The following is a 19,936-nucleotide window of genomic DNA, read 5'->3' on the forward strand; positions in this document are numbered from 1 at the left end:
ATTTTAAAAGACTAGAGACTGGATTCAAACTGCGCAGTCCAGTCCCTGATGCAGAAAGAAAACTCAAAGTGAATCTTTCGAATAGCTTTACCACATTTTATTGTACAAATTACTCCTCGTGTACAGTATATCACTTCAGAATATAATGCAATGGAGCAGCACTTACGTAGCCAATGACGACAGAGCAAAAACTAGACTTAATGAAAAAAACAGACATATTGAGCAGTATGAAAGTCCCATTTTATTTATGGCTGTTTCTTTAAAATATAAAATATATAACCTTCACCAAAAATGTATTTTGCTTCCTGTATTAGAAACTATTGCAGACTTGCCATCCGATGAAACAGTTATAGAGAAATAGAAAAACATTCCATGAAAGCATAAAATCAGAAACCATGGAATATGGAACCGAGTACCATAAAGACTTAACATAAGGGGTAATGTTCATAACATTTTCTGGGTAATTTCTCTTACTAATCCAAAAATATTCTTAATTTAATGATTTCAAATTTACCATTACAGAACAATTACAAAACTGTGTATATCTGACAAAACTGAGTACAAATTGCATTCTCTCATTTGAGATCGATGTCGTTGATGGGGTTCCATTTATGTGGTCCTTTGTTTGCATCAGCATAAGGCCAGACACGGTAACATGATAGCATCGAATTGGCATGTTTAGAGATTTGTCTCTAGTTCGAATCCCATCTTTGTCAGCTGCATACCATGTGACGAAGTTTTCCAGAGCCTCATTCATTTCCTGGATTTTACTTTACTGAAGGTATGATACTCCATCCCCCTTATTGTGAAATTTCCTGCATTGTCATTAAGGGAATTGGTGGATCTAGCTTTAAGGTCTTCACTTGCATAAATACAGTTTGGCAAACCAGTACATGGGGCTGGTGAAGATGCAGGATGTCAGGGTGATATTTACACGCAATATACTTTATTCAAAGGTCGGCCATACTGAATTGAAAGTGTTAACTTTCTTTATGAAATTAAAATTACAATGAAAGCAATGATATAAAAAAAGTTACGGATAAATGTCATTTCCATGATTTAAAACATTTGAATGATTTAAATTTTCAGTTTTATTATATCTAAAAATGTTACGGAACGAAGGTGGGGCACGGGTTCAAAGTAGTCTGGAACCACCCCCTATGGCAGAGTACATGGAATAAGACTAATTCAGGAAGCATGATCAAAAAAATAGCTTCCTTGTGAATAAGGTTTGTTCATAAATACCTTATACAGTTTCCCTATTCAACAACGCGCAACGTGACCATGTATTAACATTAAATGTCCGCTACGATTTGATAATGGCTGCTGCGTTAAAATAAGCTGGCACCTGGAGACAAGACAGTTTTAATCCATTCCTATTGGTCAAGAGTCTGTGTGCGCCGCTGAATGCAGAACGCGCCACGCGCACGCCAAGTCCATAATTTATAAGAAGATTCTTCTACACAACTTGTACAAGGAATGGACCATAAAATGGACGTATATTACCATGCAACGTGCTAGTCTGCTGAAAACACTGATGTGTTTTTGAATAGTTAAGAGTGTCGCACACAAAGGTCTAAGGTGGCCCACACAGCAGTAAAGTAGCAACAAATCTGTCACCACCACCCACCCACCCACCCCCAAAACATAACAATATTAACTTCCGTTCTAAATACGAAGTATCGTTGGAGTTCAAAAACTGTGCTGTCTCGTCTAAAAGAAATCATCTCCACGAGATTTCACATATCACGACTCACGATTTGAGATGGCAGCCCTGTGAACACGAGACATACCGGTATGACATGTTTGGAGCCATCTGGGTTGGGGGAAACGGGACTGAGTGCGTCAGCATTTCAAAAATAGTCCTACTACCTTTCTTGTTGGGAAGGGGTAATAAACAGTGTTTTCTTTTGGATAGCCATTTTTAGTTACAATTTCCCATCCCCCTCCCAAGAACTGGATTCGCCTCTGTTATGGAGCAAGGAGCTCGATGTTAGCGGTCTTTCACATACTGAGTTCAGTGTCGAGTTGAACATTCTTCTGTCCTAGCTCGTACTTTTGCTTCTGATTACTTCCTTTCAAGCAAGAGCATCTCAGGTGAGTTGAGATGGCTGCTCGCACCTCCTTACGTCGAATGCAGAACATGATGAACACAAACAAACCCTGAAATGGAGGAAATAATGGTGACTTGCCAGTCTGCTTGTCTAGCATGAGGGTAAATCCGGGGGGGGGGTGTATATCACTTCCACTTTTGACCGGGGGTGAACTACAGAGACTTTGAGTGGTAGCCATCTTGCAGGGCAGTTCTTTTGCTCCACACGGAAGCTTCCTTTGTGCATATCCCGTGGGACAAAGCACTGACCTGTAAGATGGCAGCTATGCAAACCCTCTTTTGAATCATACCCCACTTTTACGTGGTGATAAAAAATAAGGCGGATTTTGAAGATTTTTTTCGGACTTCACATCAACCAAAACTCACTCGAGAATAAAAAAAAATATGATATGTCATTCTGATGTAAGATTCTGCAAGAAATGCCATTCTGGTGTAAGATTCTGCAAGAATGTGATTCATTTTACACTAGCAGATGTAAGTCTGTATCATGAACGTCACTCCAAATATAGTGTCATGTGGGGTCAGAATCCCATTTTCCCCCATCCCTCCAATTTCTGGCACAAATTTTGCCGCTGGCATCTAGCGCTTTCCGATTCACTATTTTTTAATAAAAACGTATCGGACCATAGGAATACGATAAAAAATCCCACTCCTCAACAGGGCGATATGGTTCACTTCTCAAGCGCAGATCGGGGGTCTGGGGGTCAACCTCCGCCCCCCCCCCCATTATAACGGTTTAACCGAGCCTGCAGTTTTGCAGAACCATGTGCACAAGAGCATACATTTAAATCCAAATGGGGATTTATAAGGTTACATGTCTGAACTTTTCAAAATTATAAAATTGAAATGCAGTAGATCGCGAAATAAGTGCACATAAATAAGTGCCTAAGTGCACATATACAAAATGGACAGCGACCCTATGGTGTGATGTGGTGTCCAGTACCACGACCCACCGCCACCTCCGCCCTTTGCTTTTCCCTTTTCACAGTGTTGACAGGGTTTAACACGGCTTGTTTACATGGAAATTTTCGTATTTCGAAAGTCGGGACGCAATTCACATTGGTCCACTCAGTATGGACCAAAATGAATGATACAATACGGCTCAAACGAAGAAGCTGTTGACTGGCTCCCCAAAAATCTCGTGGGATAACAAAGAAAACCCTATAATCACTGCCGAACGAATACGGGCGATTCACAATAGTGCGCCCTAAAAACGCGTTGACCAATCACAATGCACGAAATCTGTCGATCCAGTGCGCGTTTGGAAAGGGTCGACAGATTTCTCGCACTGTGATTGGTCAGTGCGTTGCAAACACTTGGAAGCGCACTACTGTGAATCGCCCGTATTGTTCAAGACCTTCGCCCGTGGTCAGAAAGGAACATAAAGAAATATAGCACCCTCTGTAGTTTGATTAATGCGAAGGTCTTGGAACCAGGACTACAAGTCGCCTGCCCAGCTCACACGCACCAAATATATTTTTGAAATACTGAAGTGGTTTGTTACCTGTAGAGTGGAGGCGATAAGGAACACGATGTCGTAAGCGATAGCCGCAGAAGTAATGGCCAGTATGCCGAACAGCCAAGTCAAGAAGGTCAGAAGCGAGATTCCCACAGCTTCCTGAAGGCGCTGAGAGGTTTGGGCGGAGTGAAGCCTCTTATCGGCACGAGGCAGCCGGCGCCACACCAAGAGGAAGACAGTAGCATTGAGGGCCAGGAAGATACAGACGGGAAGCAGAAGGCCCAGGTACATGGCCAGCCCTGGCTTGAGAAAACAACTGCGGAAAATTTTACAGGACGACCGTTTAGACTGAAGCCAGTGCATAACAGGCCTTAATTAAGCACTCATCGTCTCCTTCAAGTTAAGATACGATTGCAATGTCCTATACAATATAAGTCTGCGACAGATTTTCAAAACATGGAGTTACACCAACAGGGACAGCTATGCACTGTAATAATTTCAGTTGAAAAGATGCTGTTGAAGATGTTGTACAGATGTCATTCTTGTACAAGTTGAAATGTATGAAGTCACGAAGGTAAACTGCTAAAGCATCATTAGAAATCTCGCTTGCTGGAGTACAGAGTTACGTCCACCTTCCTCATTTCCCTTCTCTTTTCGTTTAGTCGCGTGTTCTTGTTTTTTTTTCACCTGGACTATAACATCTTTGGATTATTTAAGTGTACTCACTATGTTGGGCCGCTGTTCATGACATCACTGTTAATCTTATAGTACTCCATTGCAGAGGGTACAGTGATTGCAATAACAATCATGGGAAAACCTGGTAAGACAAACACATAAAATGTCTAACTCATCTTGGGACTTCAGCGCTAAATAATTCAAACTATTCAAAACTCCCAATTCAATGTTTTTTCAAAGACAGTTATTTAATTAAGTTCAGGAAACACTCTATCTAACTGGAGATGAAAAGGGTACCTACCGCAAGCCACCAAGACAGCATAAGTTGTATGGAATTTCGGTGCATTGTCGCGTGGGATCTTCTTAGACGTTGCCAAGTACAGATCCACCGCATAAATGACCATCATCACCGTCACGACCAAAACCAAATAGTGGAGAAACGCAGCTACAAACATACAACCCCCGTTTGAACCCTAAGGGCACAAATAGAGATATAAGGAAACGGTGGCTACTACATCAAATCCTACTGACGGCAAATATAAGTCACAAGTATTATTCAATATGTTTTACTGTTTGTGGGAACAGTGCGAATGCTGAGAAAAATATTAACCAATAGGGATAGGCTGAAAAAAAAGCCAGCTCAGCTCCCAAACCACCAGATTTCGGGAAGCAAGCAAATTGGCATTTCTTTTTGTCTCTTGACTGGCCTTTCTCCTGGGCAAGGTTAAATTTGGAAACTTTTACACGCTTAGGGAAGGAGAGATGTTGAAAAAGTCATACAAAATAGTCTTTCTTTTGTTATATTTTAAAAACCAAGTATAACATGACCCCCCCTTTTACCCATCCTCCTTGGATCCACCAAAGGTCCTGATTGAAGACATTGGCATTTACAGCAACAACAAAAAATTGCAGATGATATTTACACTTTCATGAAAATGACGTTACAGAATAACCAAATACTCTCATGCAATACCCAAATAGAGATACTCAATGTATGAACCGATCTATTTTTTGTCAAACGTAAAGCTGAAGAAACCTATAGTGTGGATCCGCACCAGGAAGGAGTCCCACCACAAAAACTCTGGTGTAAAGTTTAGCACCCTGCAGAAGGTTACGCCAGATTGGGTGTATTCCTCTGTTCACCCCCAGGGTTTTGGATTAAATAACCAATTTAAAACCCAGTCTGTGCAGCGCAGAAATACTGATCAATACCACAAGAACTAGAAAATACCTTTGCACCATCGACGCCCGCCAGAAACACTACGTACAGGACGAGCAGCGAGACGCAAAGCTGATAGAACAAGAGACGAGAGGCGCTTCCTTTCTGGCTCCTGTGATGAGAATATTCATTGAAAAAGGAGGCTCACGAAGCCTGAAGCATATCAAACCTCTTACTCAACCGAGAGGCAAAGAAACCTTCGCACGAGGCTATTAAAATCATAATTTGGACAAGATAACGGCATCTCCATTTTCAAGATATCGTGCATGAGGAATTTAAAACAGCCCTATTGTGTAAGCATACATCCAAGGAATTACTGATTCGTGGTAGACTTCAAAACATTTTAATTTTGCGCATTACGAATGACATTACTTTTTGGAATACCAAACTGGTTCATCATTATCGTTTTCTTGACGAAATCTCCACATTGGTTAAACTTGTTCGACAATTATGTTTTAATCGTTGTTTTTTCCTTATTATGGACAATCATAATATAATAATACGTCATGTATGCGCCATCAGATTTTTTAACGTCTTGACAGCAGGTGTAAATAAACATTTGCAGTATATACATTAGAAGTGCATTCTCTAAATTTCACTCGATGCAGAAATCTAACAAAAGCCTTCGCCCGCCCCAAAACAAAAAAAACCTCACACTTCTTACCCCTTGCTGTTATCTAAGCACAGAGAAGCAAGCAAAGTTATGGCGAGGAATGCGATGCACAGGGCGCAGCCAATTTGACTGCTGACGTGCAGCGCTTGCGAAGAACCGATGACTTCTTCCTATCGAAAGAATATTTCAGAATAAGAGGTAAAAAAGTTAAGAGTAAAAAACCCTGGAAATTTACGGGAAAATACTTAGCAGCCAAGGATGCCAACCATTTCTGTGAAAATGCTCGGGTTAGAAAGAAGTTATGGTTTTCCAGTGAACTGTGTCTATTTAACGTGTTCTTTAACGGCGTCCGTCCATTTGTTTTACTGGAGATCTATGGTCCCCACGGCTGCAAGTAATTTTCCATACGGGATTTTTTTCAGAGTGAAATAAATTGTTTTTCTTAAGCTTCTTATCTAAGGGAATTACTAAACCCATTCTGCTGAATTTCGTGTTTCTTTGCCATCGATTCCCAGGCCTTTTGTTGCCATTTTAGAATGCAGTGCTGAATTCTCAAAAGGAACAAAACAAGACACAAATTGCCTTCACAGTGTATGCCACTGAGCCGCATTATTATACTCCCGTATGCCGGGGGATGTGTGTGCTGGGCCGGACATCTTGCCATTCAATCGTTCAGGCCAGAAATTCTGCGCAGCGCCCCCAACCAAATGCAACTTTCGAAATCCCTCTTGTGCAGCTCTGTATTTCATGAAATTAATTAAGGTCAAGCGAGAACAAAGGAAAAAGTGCAAGTCGGTGTTCGTTCGGTTATGCCCGAATGACCTTGGACGCAGTTCATCTGTGGCATACGCTGCTGGAATACCGAACTGGTTCACTCTTTTCGAGAGGCGTTGATTCAGTTAGTTTTACTTCTTGAAAACGACGCCGACCATATTTATGCATCTGCAAATAGGACTGATGTATACAAAAAACTTACTGATTAGGAATCATCTAAATTTCAAAAAATTAAAACCGATTTTAAAAATGCCTTTGACACTTACAATCAAAATGGCAAAGTTAGTTAAGTGGTCACAGTGGCACTCTATGACGTCATTGGTCTCTTCATTGAGGGCGCATCCCTCCTCTGACCAGTCTCCAGTGCCATTCCGAAGGGTGAAATCCCAAAAGACGCACCTTGTTTGCTTCATTGTCTTTGTATCCCCATTACTAGGGGCCTGAATAGAGGAGAAATGAGCCAAAGGTCCCGTCATTAACTAACTGAGCTTTAATATAAAAACATTGTGACCTGCCAATGGGAAATAATCCTGTTTCCAGTCCCCACGCTTATGAATCATGTATGAGCAAAAGGAAGTTCGTAAGTATGACGTCATTTCTCTTAAACCACGCCCACTGCACAAAGAGCTATTTGGAACCATGGAACCGGAAGTTAACGTGCAACTTGAGTGCTTATCTGACGGAAGCTTGCAATGAGTGGGGCGTGCGTGTGTATGACGAAGTCACCTATGACCCGGATACTGGTCAATTTACCAACACGTCTTAGTCCATGGTTTTCCGTTTACCAACGCACGGAACACTACCGTACCACATGTAGTACCACTGTAGTTTGGTTGACTAAGATGGCTTTCCGCCATTGAACCATCAATCATTGTTATCATTTTTTTAACTGTAACACAGAAATGGATACAAAAATCATTGCTGACCTTTAAGGCTTGCGCAGGTCAATCCGTATGTGACTACAGAGTTCTGAAATCAGTAATCAAGATTGCTGCGCCCCAAGGCAGAAAAATGGGCAAAAAGCCCATTGGCTGAAAGTTGGCAGACTTTTAGCCAACCGAATCAGCCCGTACAACACAATTGACTGGAGGATACAATCGATTTCCTACTACCACTGGAATCAAAACCGCTTGAAGCTTATGCAGGCCTACCTATTATCGTTTGAAATAAATAAAAAATACTCGATCTTTGGATCGATATTATGCAGCTTGATGGTTCAGTATCGATACATGGATATTATTGAGTTTACAATTTCCAAGTCGGGTAGTTAGAAAAGTTGAATCCAATGACAGAGATGAAGCCATATTGCTCTGTTCATCATGTTGGACGTGCTGACCTTGAACTGAATGACGGCCGGGTTGGCCAGGTCTCGCAAGACCAGGTCCTGTAGAGTCACAGCAATGACGAACCCTCCCACCGTGGGACCTGCATTCTGCGTTCCCGCTGTCCTGGCCGAGGGGAACAGGGTATCATCCCCGTACACGATAAAACTTGCGCGAAGCTGGCCCGAGTTTCCACCTGATAGAATGGAAAGAAAAATATTACAGTTTGTTTGCCACAGGCTTAATCCTCAGGTGAGTTCTGCAACCAGTAAGTGTGTTGAAAGCCTCCTTACGATCTCCACACATTTCCCTGATCTCAGGTGGGCTGAAACTGCAATAAGCTCCATGGTTTTACTCTTGTTTTATTATTATTAAAGACAATTATTTTACTCTTTCCATTGTTAGGAAAAGGAGGCTCCTGTAGATTGCAAACATTCTGCATAATTTTGTTCTTATCACGAGGCCATACGTAGCTGAGTCAGTGTCCGTTCCTCTGTCCTCGAGCGATAATAAGATTGTTCTACAACGGTTAATTATGTAATTTTTGAAAGTCCTTCTCTTGAAAGGAAGAACGCTCCAGTTTCCTTTTTGTAAACTACAGATTTCCCTCTGTTTATGTTAGACTTGCCATCGTGTGCCTGGTCCAGCTCACTTCCCGGAAGCTGGACGGATACCACTCCATTCGCCGACCCGTTTTGGCCTAGAAAAGTCTGGATCCTAGTCTCGTTGAGTGGAACCTTTTCGGTGGCTGAGGCTCCTCCCGTCCCACCAGGCCGCACGGAGGCAAAGCCGAGCCCGCTCATCACGGCCTCCGAGCGGCTGATGCTGACCGCCTCCACCTGCACCGACTCCTGCCGCAGGCTGACATTGCCCGCCTGGCGTAGAGTCCGCGCAACCTGCGCCTGGAATGACTCCACGATGATAGAACGACTCTTTGGATCGTCTCCCCCCTTGAGTTGTCCAGATGACAAGCCGATGACGACGTCGTCAACCGTCTTCGACATGGCCTCTGTAACCTGAAGAATGTTTTGCCATACAAGTACCGGTGTCCATGTCAAATTCTGGACCTTGATCTTTTAGTTTGGATTAAAACAAACTAAGAGGCATTTTTATGGATAACCTACTTCTCTCTAATATTCACTTTCTTCAGACTTCAGCTCCCATCAAATGTTCCCCTCTAAATGTTTTTGTTCACATTCTTTTTACCTTTGCATCTCCCGATTCTGCTGCGATGATATTCTGAAAAACTTCGGATACATCGCCAAGGATAGGCCTTACTCTCGCTCTTTTAAAGTTGCCGGTCAGATTGGCCAGAAACTGGGCAACCTCTACAGCATTGCCAGTGCTGACTGTGACCTACCAAGTTATCAAAAGACAACATGCCAGGAATGTTAGAACAAATAGTTTATTATATACCGGTTCCGCATCAAAGAAAGTAAGACTTTGTTTTTGAGACACAAAATGAATTCTTTCTTTTGGAAGTTTAGAAAGATCAAGCATTTGGCCAGGTGATTATCAATAAAGACTTGACTTCAGTATACGTCACGCTTCTGATTCCAACCTTCATAGCTGCGTGGGCTTCGAAACTGGTTCGGTGGCGTTTGTACTTAATGGCGGACGGGTACACACGGCCATTTTTGTATCTTTTGTAGTAATAACAAGTTTATAAGCTAGGCAGACTGCGAGCAATTTTGTAGTTGTTATACACTTTGGATGAGGTTTGGCTGTATAATTTACAACAAAATCACAAATTCAACATTATGATTTTTAACTTATATTCATCTTCTACACAATCTCAACATAGGCCCTTATCTTCATGCCTATTTCAAGCAAACTTTGGATTACGTTGCCTTCCATGCTGCCTGCGTAGCCTTTGAGTAATATGCGTATCTTGTCATGCAGCTTTGAGGGTACTTGGCAAAGCGCATAAAATTCCTTTTGGCTGCTACCGGTATGTAATAATTTTTAAAATGCCAAGGAAAATAAATTCTTCTTGCACCGTCGTAATTAGTAAATTTGTTGACTGCTTAAGTTTGATGAAATATTTTATCTCACTTTTTAAAATAGATCTAAATCCAATCCAAAAAACTGTAAAACTAGGTAGTCAACCAATTGTCTACATTCAGTGACAGGTCAAAATTTTTACACATGTGTAGCTTAAGTTACCAGCACTTAAGCTATTAATTAATTAAGCACTTAATCAGGCTTTTTGATTTTGTCAACAGTGGCAAACACAGAAATAACGAGAGACGGTGCAGTTTTGCAGACAACAACCACTAGCAACGCAAGAATAACCACTGAAGCCCTTTCTGCGCATACTTACATTTGTAAGATCCTTCACACTGATGTCATTTCGATCCTTTGAGGTCCCGCAGTCCTGAATCTCCCACTGCTCTTCCCACTCGGGGTGAAGGAGTGACCCGACCACAGTGGAGCAGTTTCGCAGCGCAATCGGTGAACCCGCTGGACAGATTTCAATGAAAAATCTTTTTTTATCATTATTTCTTTAAAGGAAACAAAGATCTGAAATGGCCCAACCCCGACGTGATGGGATTGACGTCCACATACAGCTGAATTACACAAAGGAATTGGAGAGAACATTTTGTGTCATAAGCTGCATTTCCATGAACACTTCGGCCGTCCATTTTCCCCATCCGGTTCTGTGTGACGCCAGTTCAGTTTAAACCACGCCCACTGCACACAGCGTTACATGGAAGTTCACGCGCAGCTTTAGTGTCATCCAATGGAAGCTTGTAATCAGTGGTACGTGCGCGTGCATGACGAAGGCACTGACGAACCGGGTGAATTACCGAAGTGGATAATATATGCAAGAACCAGCGCGTGAACCAACACACGCGCGTACTACATTTGTTTGCACTATACTGCCTGGATGGGGTGCTACTCATGTTAACACGAGAGGTATGTTCATGCCCCCCACTTAGTTTGTGCGCATGCGTACTGAATCTCACTACAGCCAGAAGCCAGCAAAATGGCTCTTGACTCGGACAGGTGGACCCCAAAAGTAATCGATCAACATCAAGCTCGGAAAACGTTGTTTGCCCCTCATTGCCATAGCAATTAGTATTTAAACACTCAAAATCCCTTTTGCTAACTTCCACTCGCAAAAAAATCCATTTTCTACCAAATATTTGCCCGTCTTAAATCTTAGGTACCTCAAAAGTAACAGAGTCAGAAGTTGAAAGTGAAGCCAACATTTTGTAGAGGGGATTTTAGAGGATTTAGAGGGGATGAAAGCTCTAATGAGAACGTGTCATGCAAGAAGGAAACCGTATGGATGAGAACAGAAAGTTTTTGTTCTGGCCTTTTAGTCGGGCAATTTGACGTCGTTGCACGTATTAGTTCAATGCAATAAAAGTCAACTAGTACCGAAACGCACTCGTATGGATGCGCGTGTGCGTGTACGTGTATGCCATGCCTAACATTCGTGAATCTCATTTTGACCGCTGTTGGTCATGTCGGACTCAGTGCGGAAATTTGAATCCGAGTGAAAAACGAACCGCATTTCAGACAAATGGCTCTCGAACTTGAAGAAACGAACTGATGGATACAAATGATTCATCAGTCTTCCGGACAGTATCACTGATGACCTGAGGGGGATTCGACAGAAGTGTGAAAATTGGGCACTTGAGTAAGGTGAAAAACACGGAAAATGACGAAAATGGGTCCCAATGAAAAACGAAGTGACGTTTAAAAAAAGGTTTTCTGCCTAGAAGTAATGAACCTTTTTGATCATAAGAGTTACCAGTCCACGGGCGTGTTTACAATCCTCTCAAGCGTTTCCAGGTGCGTCGAAGAACTCACTCTTCCCTTACCCTTTTGAGTTTCGAGGGCGCACACCTCAATGGATTGGCTCCTCGTACCAGCAGCAGTCACAGGCCAGGTCAGGACGCCAGCATCGATGTCGAAAGTTGTGCCCTCCTCACAGAACTCTGTAAGATAGCGGGGTTGAGATAGATGTCACGTCTGACAGATATACACACTATCAGCTCATGCTCACCAGTCTTGTTATTCTGCATAATGCACTCTGTACTTTAACAACTTCCTGTACTGGCTACATCCCAACTTCCTGCTTATGGTTTCATCTCAACTGTTCAACCGCTTAAACCTAGGTCAAGTTCAATCAATGACCGTAACTGAAATACAGTCAACCACTATACCCGGTATTAATTTACGCAACAACTTGTGAACCAGACAAAGCAGCCAGTGGTTGACTGCTGGTCGCTCGTGCATTGTGCTTTTGTGCATAGTGTTTTAATATCGAAGGGAATTTATATTACCACATTCGGACATTGATTTATCAATAATTCAAATTGCAATGGTAAAATGAGATCTGATACTGAAGGATGACTTCATGCATCGCACACCCGAGTGTTAGTATGATACGGGGAGGATTTTAATTGTGTCATTTTTTTAGATTCTTCGCCAGGTATTGTGCGCGTGATTGGCATGCATACGCCTGTTGGTCAAGTCGTGGACCGTTATTGAAAAGGAAACCAGACTTACTATCTGGCGCAGTTGTTGCGTGACTAGTAGAGCTCAGTTGAGTAGTTACACTCACACTGCCCGTAAAATTCTCTGTTGCTCCGCTATCCGTGGTGGTGTCTGTGAACAAAGTTGTAAAGGGAGCTGAGGTCGTAAGGGGGACCGAGGTCGTAAAGGGAGCTGAGGTCGTAAGGGGGACCGAGGTCGTAAAGGGAGCTGAGGTCGTAAGGGGGACCGAGGTCGTAAAGGGGGCTGAGGTCGTAAGGGGGACCGAGGTCGTACGGGGTGTAGTGGTGGAGGCAACACTGGTGGTAAGCACCGTGGTAGCGGCCGTGGTAGTAAGGTCGGTGGGGGTGGTGGTTGGACCCTCTGCGGTGGTGGTTGTAGTGGTGACAATCTCACAATTCATGCGGAGCTCTTGATTTGCTGCCAGACCTTTGGAAAAAATGTTAGACAGAGCCACGGTAAAAATAAGAAACTCTGGTGCTTTTGTTTGTTGCCGTTGTTGACACGGTCTTGTGTACATGAAACAACCAAGAGGAATCCAATTAGTAACTTTTGACCTACATGTTGAATCAATTATAGCGCCTGTTTGTTTCACGCGGACCCGGATCGCTACCAGTGATCCGATGCTGGTTTGCCTTTTGGAGTGTTCAATGTCATACTCACTCTGAGTTGAATTACAGCGGTCTACTATTGTGTTCATACAGGGAAAGACTTCCGTAATAAGGTTGTATAGTCTGCTGTCGTAGCCTCTCAATGCTTCCCTGGTGCAGACGTGGTTGTGAACGCCATCGACGAAGCTACTACACGTCTGGACGTTGAAGAATCCCTGTACCCCTTCTGCGAAATATTCGGTCCTTTTCACGATGGCGTATGTATCACGCCACAGATTTTCCGCCTTGGCCATATTGTAGATGGTCTGCAGCCTCGCATCGAAGGACGGGTCGGCTCTATCCAAGGAGATGAGGTGTATGGCGTGAGCGAACTCGTGCACGAGGACATCCTCTTCAAACCAAGGATCTGACGCTATATCCTCGCACAGAAGGTTCTCCTCTGCGTTCGTGGTGACGGGTACCTGTGGGAAGCCGCCCAGCCCTCGTGCACGACTGTCCCACAGGTTGCTGTTCAGGTAACTGTGTTCCGGTATCTGGGTCGTGCGCTCTGTCTTGGCGATGACGGCCACCCGGCCGTACCGATCGTACATAGCGTCACGCAAGTCCTTGCGGTCCGCTAGAAGGAAGCGGACCACGTAGCAGGCGCGCATCAGCGAGACGTCCTGCGAGATATTGGAGGACAAGATAGGGATACCGTAGGCATGCATGTACTTCTGGTAGAACTCGTTTAAGGGGAAGGAGGTGCGTATGTCGTTTGGGACCACGGTCACGTTGTCGCAGTCCCATGTGTCCAAAGCCTCGCCCCGGCCACTTCTGCGCCGTTCGCGGTGGTGGGCATCTGAGTGATGGTCAAGTTCAGTATCGATTTCTGAAAATAAAGAAGAGATTTTAACTCGGAGAGCCCAAATCCGGCTTCGATTTTGCACTCGCGTAAAATATAAACAGGCCTTTAAATACAGACATGGTCGTGTCCCCAAGAAGGTGAAAAGTTTAACAAGTTATCCCAAACAACTATAATTTTTAAACAAATGATAAGATTTTTAAAAAAATAGTTTCAAATCTAGCAAAACAATTTGAATAACCCTTATTTTTCTTCTATTTACGCCTTATTTGAGTCTTGCACGACACGTTGATAACTATTGAAAGTGTGCTTTAAAATGAAGTTTAAAAGAGTGTATCTCGTTGTTTACGAACAGTTCAAAGGACTGAAAATAGATGTCTTGAAAGATACCCTTACAACTTTAAATTTACCACTTTGGGGTAGTACTGTGACGCCCAACGCGGTGTGCGCAGCATGTTTATTGTGAATTACTTAATTACCTCGTTTACAACTTAGAGCTGTGGGTACTGACTGTGAGCTATAATACTCTCATAGGGATTATATAACTTTGGTTTTTGTATCACTGGGATTGATTGTATTGCACCATTCAGATATAATGGTTTTCCACTACCATGGTGAAGTAACTTTAATCATATTTTGAGGGAGTAGTTTCCTATGAGGGGTTGAATTCTGGGAGTTAATCATGATGCGTCTGATTTGTTGGAAGTGGGCAAACATCACACGTACACTGAAGACCAGAAATTCACCGCAACAGTTCACCGTTATGTGTGACAATGGATCATGGGTATTATGGCCTACAGTGCAGCCGCAGCGCTTGACGCCATCGGTAAAAACACGCAACCCTTAGAAATAGAAGAGACCGATCCCACCCGGGAGTAAACACTTCACCTGCGGGCGTCACAATACGCAAATACATTTATCAGCGATCACATAGCCACTTTGTAGTTTCTGTGCCGATGAATTCAGTAAAACACAAAACACAAGGAAGTACATTAACCAGTTTAATGTCGTGGGAATGGATTTCATTCTCCAAAGCCTCGGGCTCGTGTATTTTGTTACTCACTACCAAAGGTAATTCACAATGGCTGAAAACGAAGCTGTGGGTTCTGTCCGAGCAGCTTTGCTCTTAATGTCATATGCACATGCGCACCCGTAACATTCATCGCCCATGCATGTTCACGCTTCTTGACTACAGAGTATGTTTTCTACTCTTGGGAAAATGTTGCCACGGTTGTTCACTTTATAAACATTCATTCAATTCAAAATAGTTTATTTAGAAATACGTTTATTTAGAAGTATTTAGAAAAAAACTGAATGGCACGTTGACATAAAAAAAATTATAACTAAGATCCCTCAAGCAACTTTACCGAATGAATCGTTACATTAAATATCGACATATGGACATAATATAAACTACCTAAGCTACATGAACACTAAAAATCAACATCACATTTAAAAAATGTGAAAATATTAAAGAAAACCTACCGACGAGTGAGATCACAGTTAAACATTTGTTACAAAGTATTTAAGACATCGACTATGCACCGATCTGTCACCGAAACCTTTTGCGCGACATTCTCGCTGTGCCTTCTTCTGAAGAAGAACGCTTCTTTCCGGTGGTAAACAATCTTTATACATTTGATGGAACTGGATCGAAACAGAAAATCTCTACATACTTGTTTACTTCGTTTCTCAAGGGTTCCATGTTCATTCACGGTTAAGGCATCGCCATAACTCTAGTATGCCGGTAATCCTTTTCAAAGATGAAGCGACACACCCTTCTCTGAGTACAATGTACTTTCTGATTTATGCAACTGCTCTTTGGAAAGATTTTCATTGAAAACAAGTGTACAGTAATCTGAAACCAGCCGAATGTATCCCATGTAGGTATTCATATCAATGATTCGGCAATTTTAATGTCTAAATAATGTTAACAAAACTAAAACTTTTGGATCATTTTACGTGAGGGGTGTGAATCCCGAGGATGGGGGTACTATAGCCCCCTTCTGTGACCGTGGGGTGGTCTCTTTGATCAACTCCCAAATTTCTTGATGAGAAAAAATGCAGATTTTGAGGTTTTTTGGAAAATCCCCCAAACCCAAATTTATTAGTAGTGCTGAACACCGTTTTGATGTTACGCAATAAAGGGATGTAAGTATACGCATAGAGCAAAGGGTATACGTAAGATTCACATCTGCATCTTGAACAGCGCCCTTAGTCTGGTGCGGTGTCCAGTAACCCCTCCCCCTCCGCTTTTCGAATTTGGCACTGCTGGGTGATTCTTGTATTTAAGTTTATCTTTTATCCCCTCAGTCCCTGCACAGAATTGTGTGCACCACTGTCTTACGAGTTATATTTCGGGCGTCCCGCAGGACACAGGGCGGCCAAAGAAAAATTACATGTTGATCAAATGAATACCACGAGGACCTAGTACTTGTTCCTGACCTCTAGTCATAGTGAGGTCCTGGTTTTAACAGGTTTATGTGTTTCAGCTCGTTACATGATACGGGTCCTCTTAGGTTTCCAAGTAACGATCGTGATTCAAGAAGGCTTTTTCAGTGTGGTTGGCGATTTCTACAAGGTGGTTTTTGTTTATTGCTTGTTTTCCGTTAAATATGTTGTTGCTGTTTGGCTACTCTCTCACGGAAAATGGTCTCTGTAAAACTGCTCCCGAACTAAGAAACATAAGCATGGAGAATTTCAAACTCTCTGCGCTTCTGTCGACGAACTTCAAAGAGGTCATAATGCGCAAGCACAAAGTCCATTTCGTTAATGTCACGTACGTATTCACCTGTTTGCTGGTATGGGTTTGATAGTAAAGATGTCTTACCGAAAACAAAATGGTGACCACGCAGAGGCGAGGGCAAACTTGCTACGTCAGTGGACACGAATATTGCCGACAAGATGAAAATCCATAAGCCTGGTCCAAACACCGATGTACCCATGTCGATATCTTCCTCTTGGATTCCGCAAGCAAAGTGCACGAGATCGAGAATGCGTCTCTTAAAATTTTGTGCAGTTTGCACTAGGATATCCGCGTGAGTTGTTGCGGTCACGGCCTCCGCGCTCTGAAGTGAAGTACATAAAGTTGTGTTGGCTCGACCGTCAAAGCCAAAAAAAAAATTGTTTTTCCTGGAGACATTCACTGTGGGTTTCCTATATGCCGTACCATGCCTGAATGATTTCCCATTGCGTGCTCAGAGTTGTAATGGTTTCGTGTGAGGATGAAAGGTTTCCATGCTAATCGATTTTGTGACGGCTGTTCGAAATCAGCATACACAGAAGTTACCGCTACAGTTCTTGTAAAGAAGTTACATGCACTATTCCCACTGCTGGCAACAGTGCATGAACCTTGCAATATTTGGAAAAGACCCCCTAGACAAGAGGGCATAGAATCGCGAAGTACAAAGGGCCTGAAAACATAACAAAGTGATATTTATCCCGATGCTGGCGTCGACGCAGTGTCAGGACAGGCATGCAAAATCTGGACAGTGATAATTGATGATAATGACGAACACTCATGTGTATCTAGTGTTGTACGTTGGTGTAAGGGCAAAAACCTGTTACTGAAAATATGTGTTATCTTACTAGTGTTTTTGTAGCCAAATTTTGTAATCAACTTGAACAGGGACGAAATTAAATGTTGCAATAGGCAAACATAACCCTTTATACAAGAGAAAAGTCAAAGAAAATGGGGGGTCTTGGTCGCCAGGCGTCTGAAAGTAAAATAATGAACCGAAAAACATGAGAGTGAGAGTAGAATGGGTCTATGTTGGGGAAAGTGTGTTAATGGCACGCTTCAAAATGGGGACGTTCTGCAACTGAAAATTTGCGACAATGCTCCAGCACTTAACAAAAAATCGTTTTAAAAGTATTCTGAAATATTTCCATAAATCACCGAATGAAATTATCTTCTCCATCAAATAAATGTGGAATCATTAATCACTTTGTTTCATACAAGACCTGAAAAAAATTCCCCAAAGCTCCCTATGTCACTTGAATAAATCGTTGCCCGAAAATCCCCAGTGGCTGCATCACATGTGAGTTCAGGAATATAGCGCCACCAATATTGTGATTGTGCTTAGGATGAGAACTTTGATTTATTAGGAGAGCGTTAGCACTATTTGAGGTAGGTGTATATATGTTACAAATCCACCTCTTTCAAATTTTCCTTCGACATTAAAACATGAACCATCCAGTGGAATGCCGCACGAACGTTGTTTTTTTTTTAGAAAAACAAAAATACAGATTTCACCCAGCCTTCCCACGCTGTCCGCCACACTTCAAAATAATAGCTAACGGAATAGCAGGGTAATACAGCTATGTGTCTACTAACTCCGGCGATGAATAAAAGTTAATGTGCATGGGTTTTATGGTCTGTTTTGCTTTTGTACGACGTCAAATCAGTTCCGGAATCTAACAAAATGCGCGGGTGCCATGATAAAACGAAACGACTTTCTGCCACAGTTGAGTAATTATCAGGGTTAGCAAGGATTTATTTAGTACGCAAATGTATCACTGATGTACAGTTTGCAAAAGACATCGAGCCGGAGCAGTCATTGTCAGACTTAAGACTAAATCAGTGCCGAAAGCTGCCTTGATAACATCCTAGAGGACAATGTCGACTGGAGACACCAAACCCGCTCGGGTCATGCTATGGACATGTCCCCGTAGTCTCTCCACGGCATTCACCCGCTCCATCCTAGAGCTTGATGACGTCGAAGTCTTCAACGAGGAGTTCACCGCGGCCTTCTTCTTCGGCCCGGATCGGACCCGGGATCGAGGAATCTACCTGGCCCCTAATCACTCCTACAAGTGGGTGAAACAACGGCTGGAGGCCGACTATCCGGGTAGAGCGGGCGTTTTCGCCAAGGACTTCACCTATCCGCTCGTCGGGCGCTACCATTTGATCCCCGAGGGATTCTGCCACACGTTCCTAGTGCGCAACCCGACCAAGGTGTTCGCCTCGCTGAAGCCTCGGCTGGAGTCATCGAAAATCAGCGCGGCCATGTCCGGGACGGACATCCGAAGCGTCATGACCGAGGGATACACCTACAAGGAATTGCGAGACCTTTACGATCACGTCACGGGGCTGGGGTTGCCGACGTTTGTGATGGATGCCGACGACTTGCTGGACGATCCAGTGGAGATGATGAGGCAGTACTGCCGGTTCACAGCGCTGCCCTTCAAGGAGACCATGGTGAAATGGGAACCGGCCCGGTGCGGCGACCTGAGGTGGCACTGCTGCAGGGCGCTGCGGCTCACGAACTGGATGATGCAGTGGTATGAGGGAGCCCTCAAGAGTTCTGGATTCAAAAAGCCCGCCCCTCGCCACATTGACGTTGAGTCCCTCCCACAGGATGTCCGATTGGCCATTGAAGTGAGCCAGCCACACTATGACCACATGTACGCGAGGAGGGTTATTCTCAACTCTAAAGCTAATTGTGATTGAATAAGTATAGCTGTTTTCTGTTAGGTACTAAATAAGGGTGCTGGGAAAGTACATTTAGAAAAAAAAATATATTGCGTGAGAATAGTGAAGATGGCAGTGCACACTAATTTCATTGTTTTGGTACAAATTTCGGTCAATAAGATTTTTCATTATGTAAACTGAACTTACTGTATGGTGAACGATTTCACAACGATAACAATTTCAACATGTCTGTTTTCTAACTCCATTCTGAATGTTGGCTTTAAAAATTATCTAAAGCCATTCTGGTGTAGCTCTTGAAACCTGTTTTTCTGAAATGTAGAAACTCAAGATACAAGTACAGATAAAAAAGTACAAACTGACCGAGTG

At 43.0% G+C, this 19,936-nt stretch overlaps 2 protein-coding genes across 3 annotated transcripts; one reads left to right on the plus strand and one right to left on the minus strand.

The window, feature by feature from the left end:
- Nucleotides 1-82: 82 nt before the first annotated feature.
- Nucleotides 83-17,488, minus strand: LOC110988497 (adhesion G protein-coupled receptor G7-like). Of its 2 annotated transcripts, XM_022252071.2 has the most exons (16): nt 16,967-17,488; nt 13,348-14,163; nt 12,961-13,113; nt 12,700-12,798; nt 12,009-12,125; nt 10,499-10,638; nt 9,382-9,531; nt 8,804-9,191; nt 8,190-8,371; nt 7,120-7,293; nt 6,131-6,249; nt 5,479-5,578; nt 4,549-4,720; nt 4,299-4,389; nt 3,618-3,888; nt 83-2,163 (listed from the first exon to the last, which is right to left on the minus strand). In XM_022252071.2, the coding sequence occupies exons 1-16, from the start codon at nt 17,079-17,081 to the stop codon at nt 2,005-2,007; spliced, it is 3,246 nt and encodes a 1,081-aa protein (XP_022107763.2). In that variant the 5' UTR covers nt 17,082-17,488; the 3' UTR covers nt 83-2,004. The 2 variants fall into 2 exon arrangements, with proteins under 2 accessions (XP_022107763.2, XP_022107754.2); XM_022252062.2 differs by having other exon boundaries at nt 12,700-13,113.
- A 1,156-nt stretch (nt 17,489-18,644) lies between these two features.
- Nucleotides 18,645-19,934, plus strand: LOC110988867 (uncharacterized). Its single transcript, XM_022252781.2, has one exon. The coding sequence runs from the start codon at nt 18,755-18,757 to the stop codon at nt 19,586-19,588; it is 834 nt and encodes a 277-aa protein (XP_022108473.2). The 5' UTR covers nt 18,645-18,754; the 3' UTR covers nt 19,589-19,934.
- Nucleotides 19,935-19,936: the final 2 nt, after the last annotated feature.

This window comes from Acanthaster planci, linkage group LG05, assembly GCF_054643075.1.
Source record: "Acanthaster planci isolate LZ-2023a linkage group LG05, COTS_SCS, whole genome shotgun sequence".
In the NCBI taxonomy this organism is placed as follows: Eukaryota; Metazoa; Echinodermata; class Asteroidea; order Valvatida; family Acanthasteridae; genus Acanthaster; species Acanthaster planci.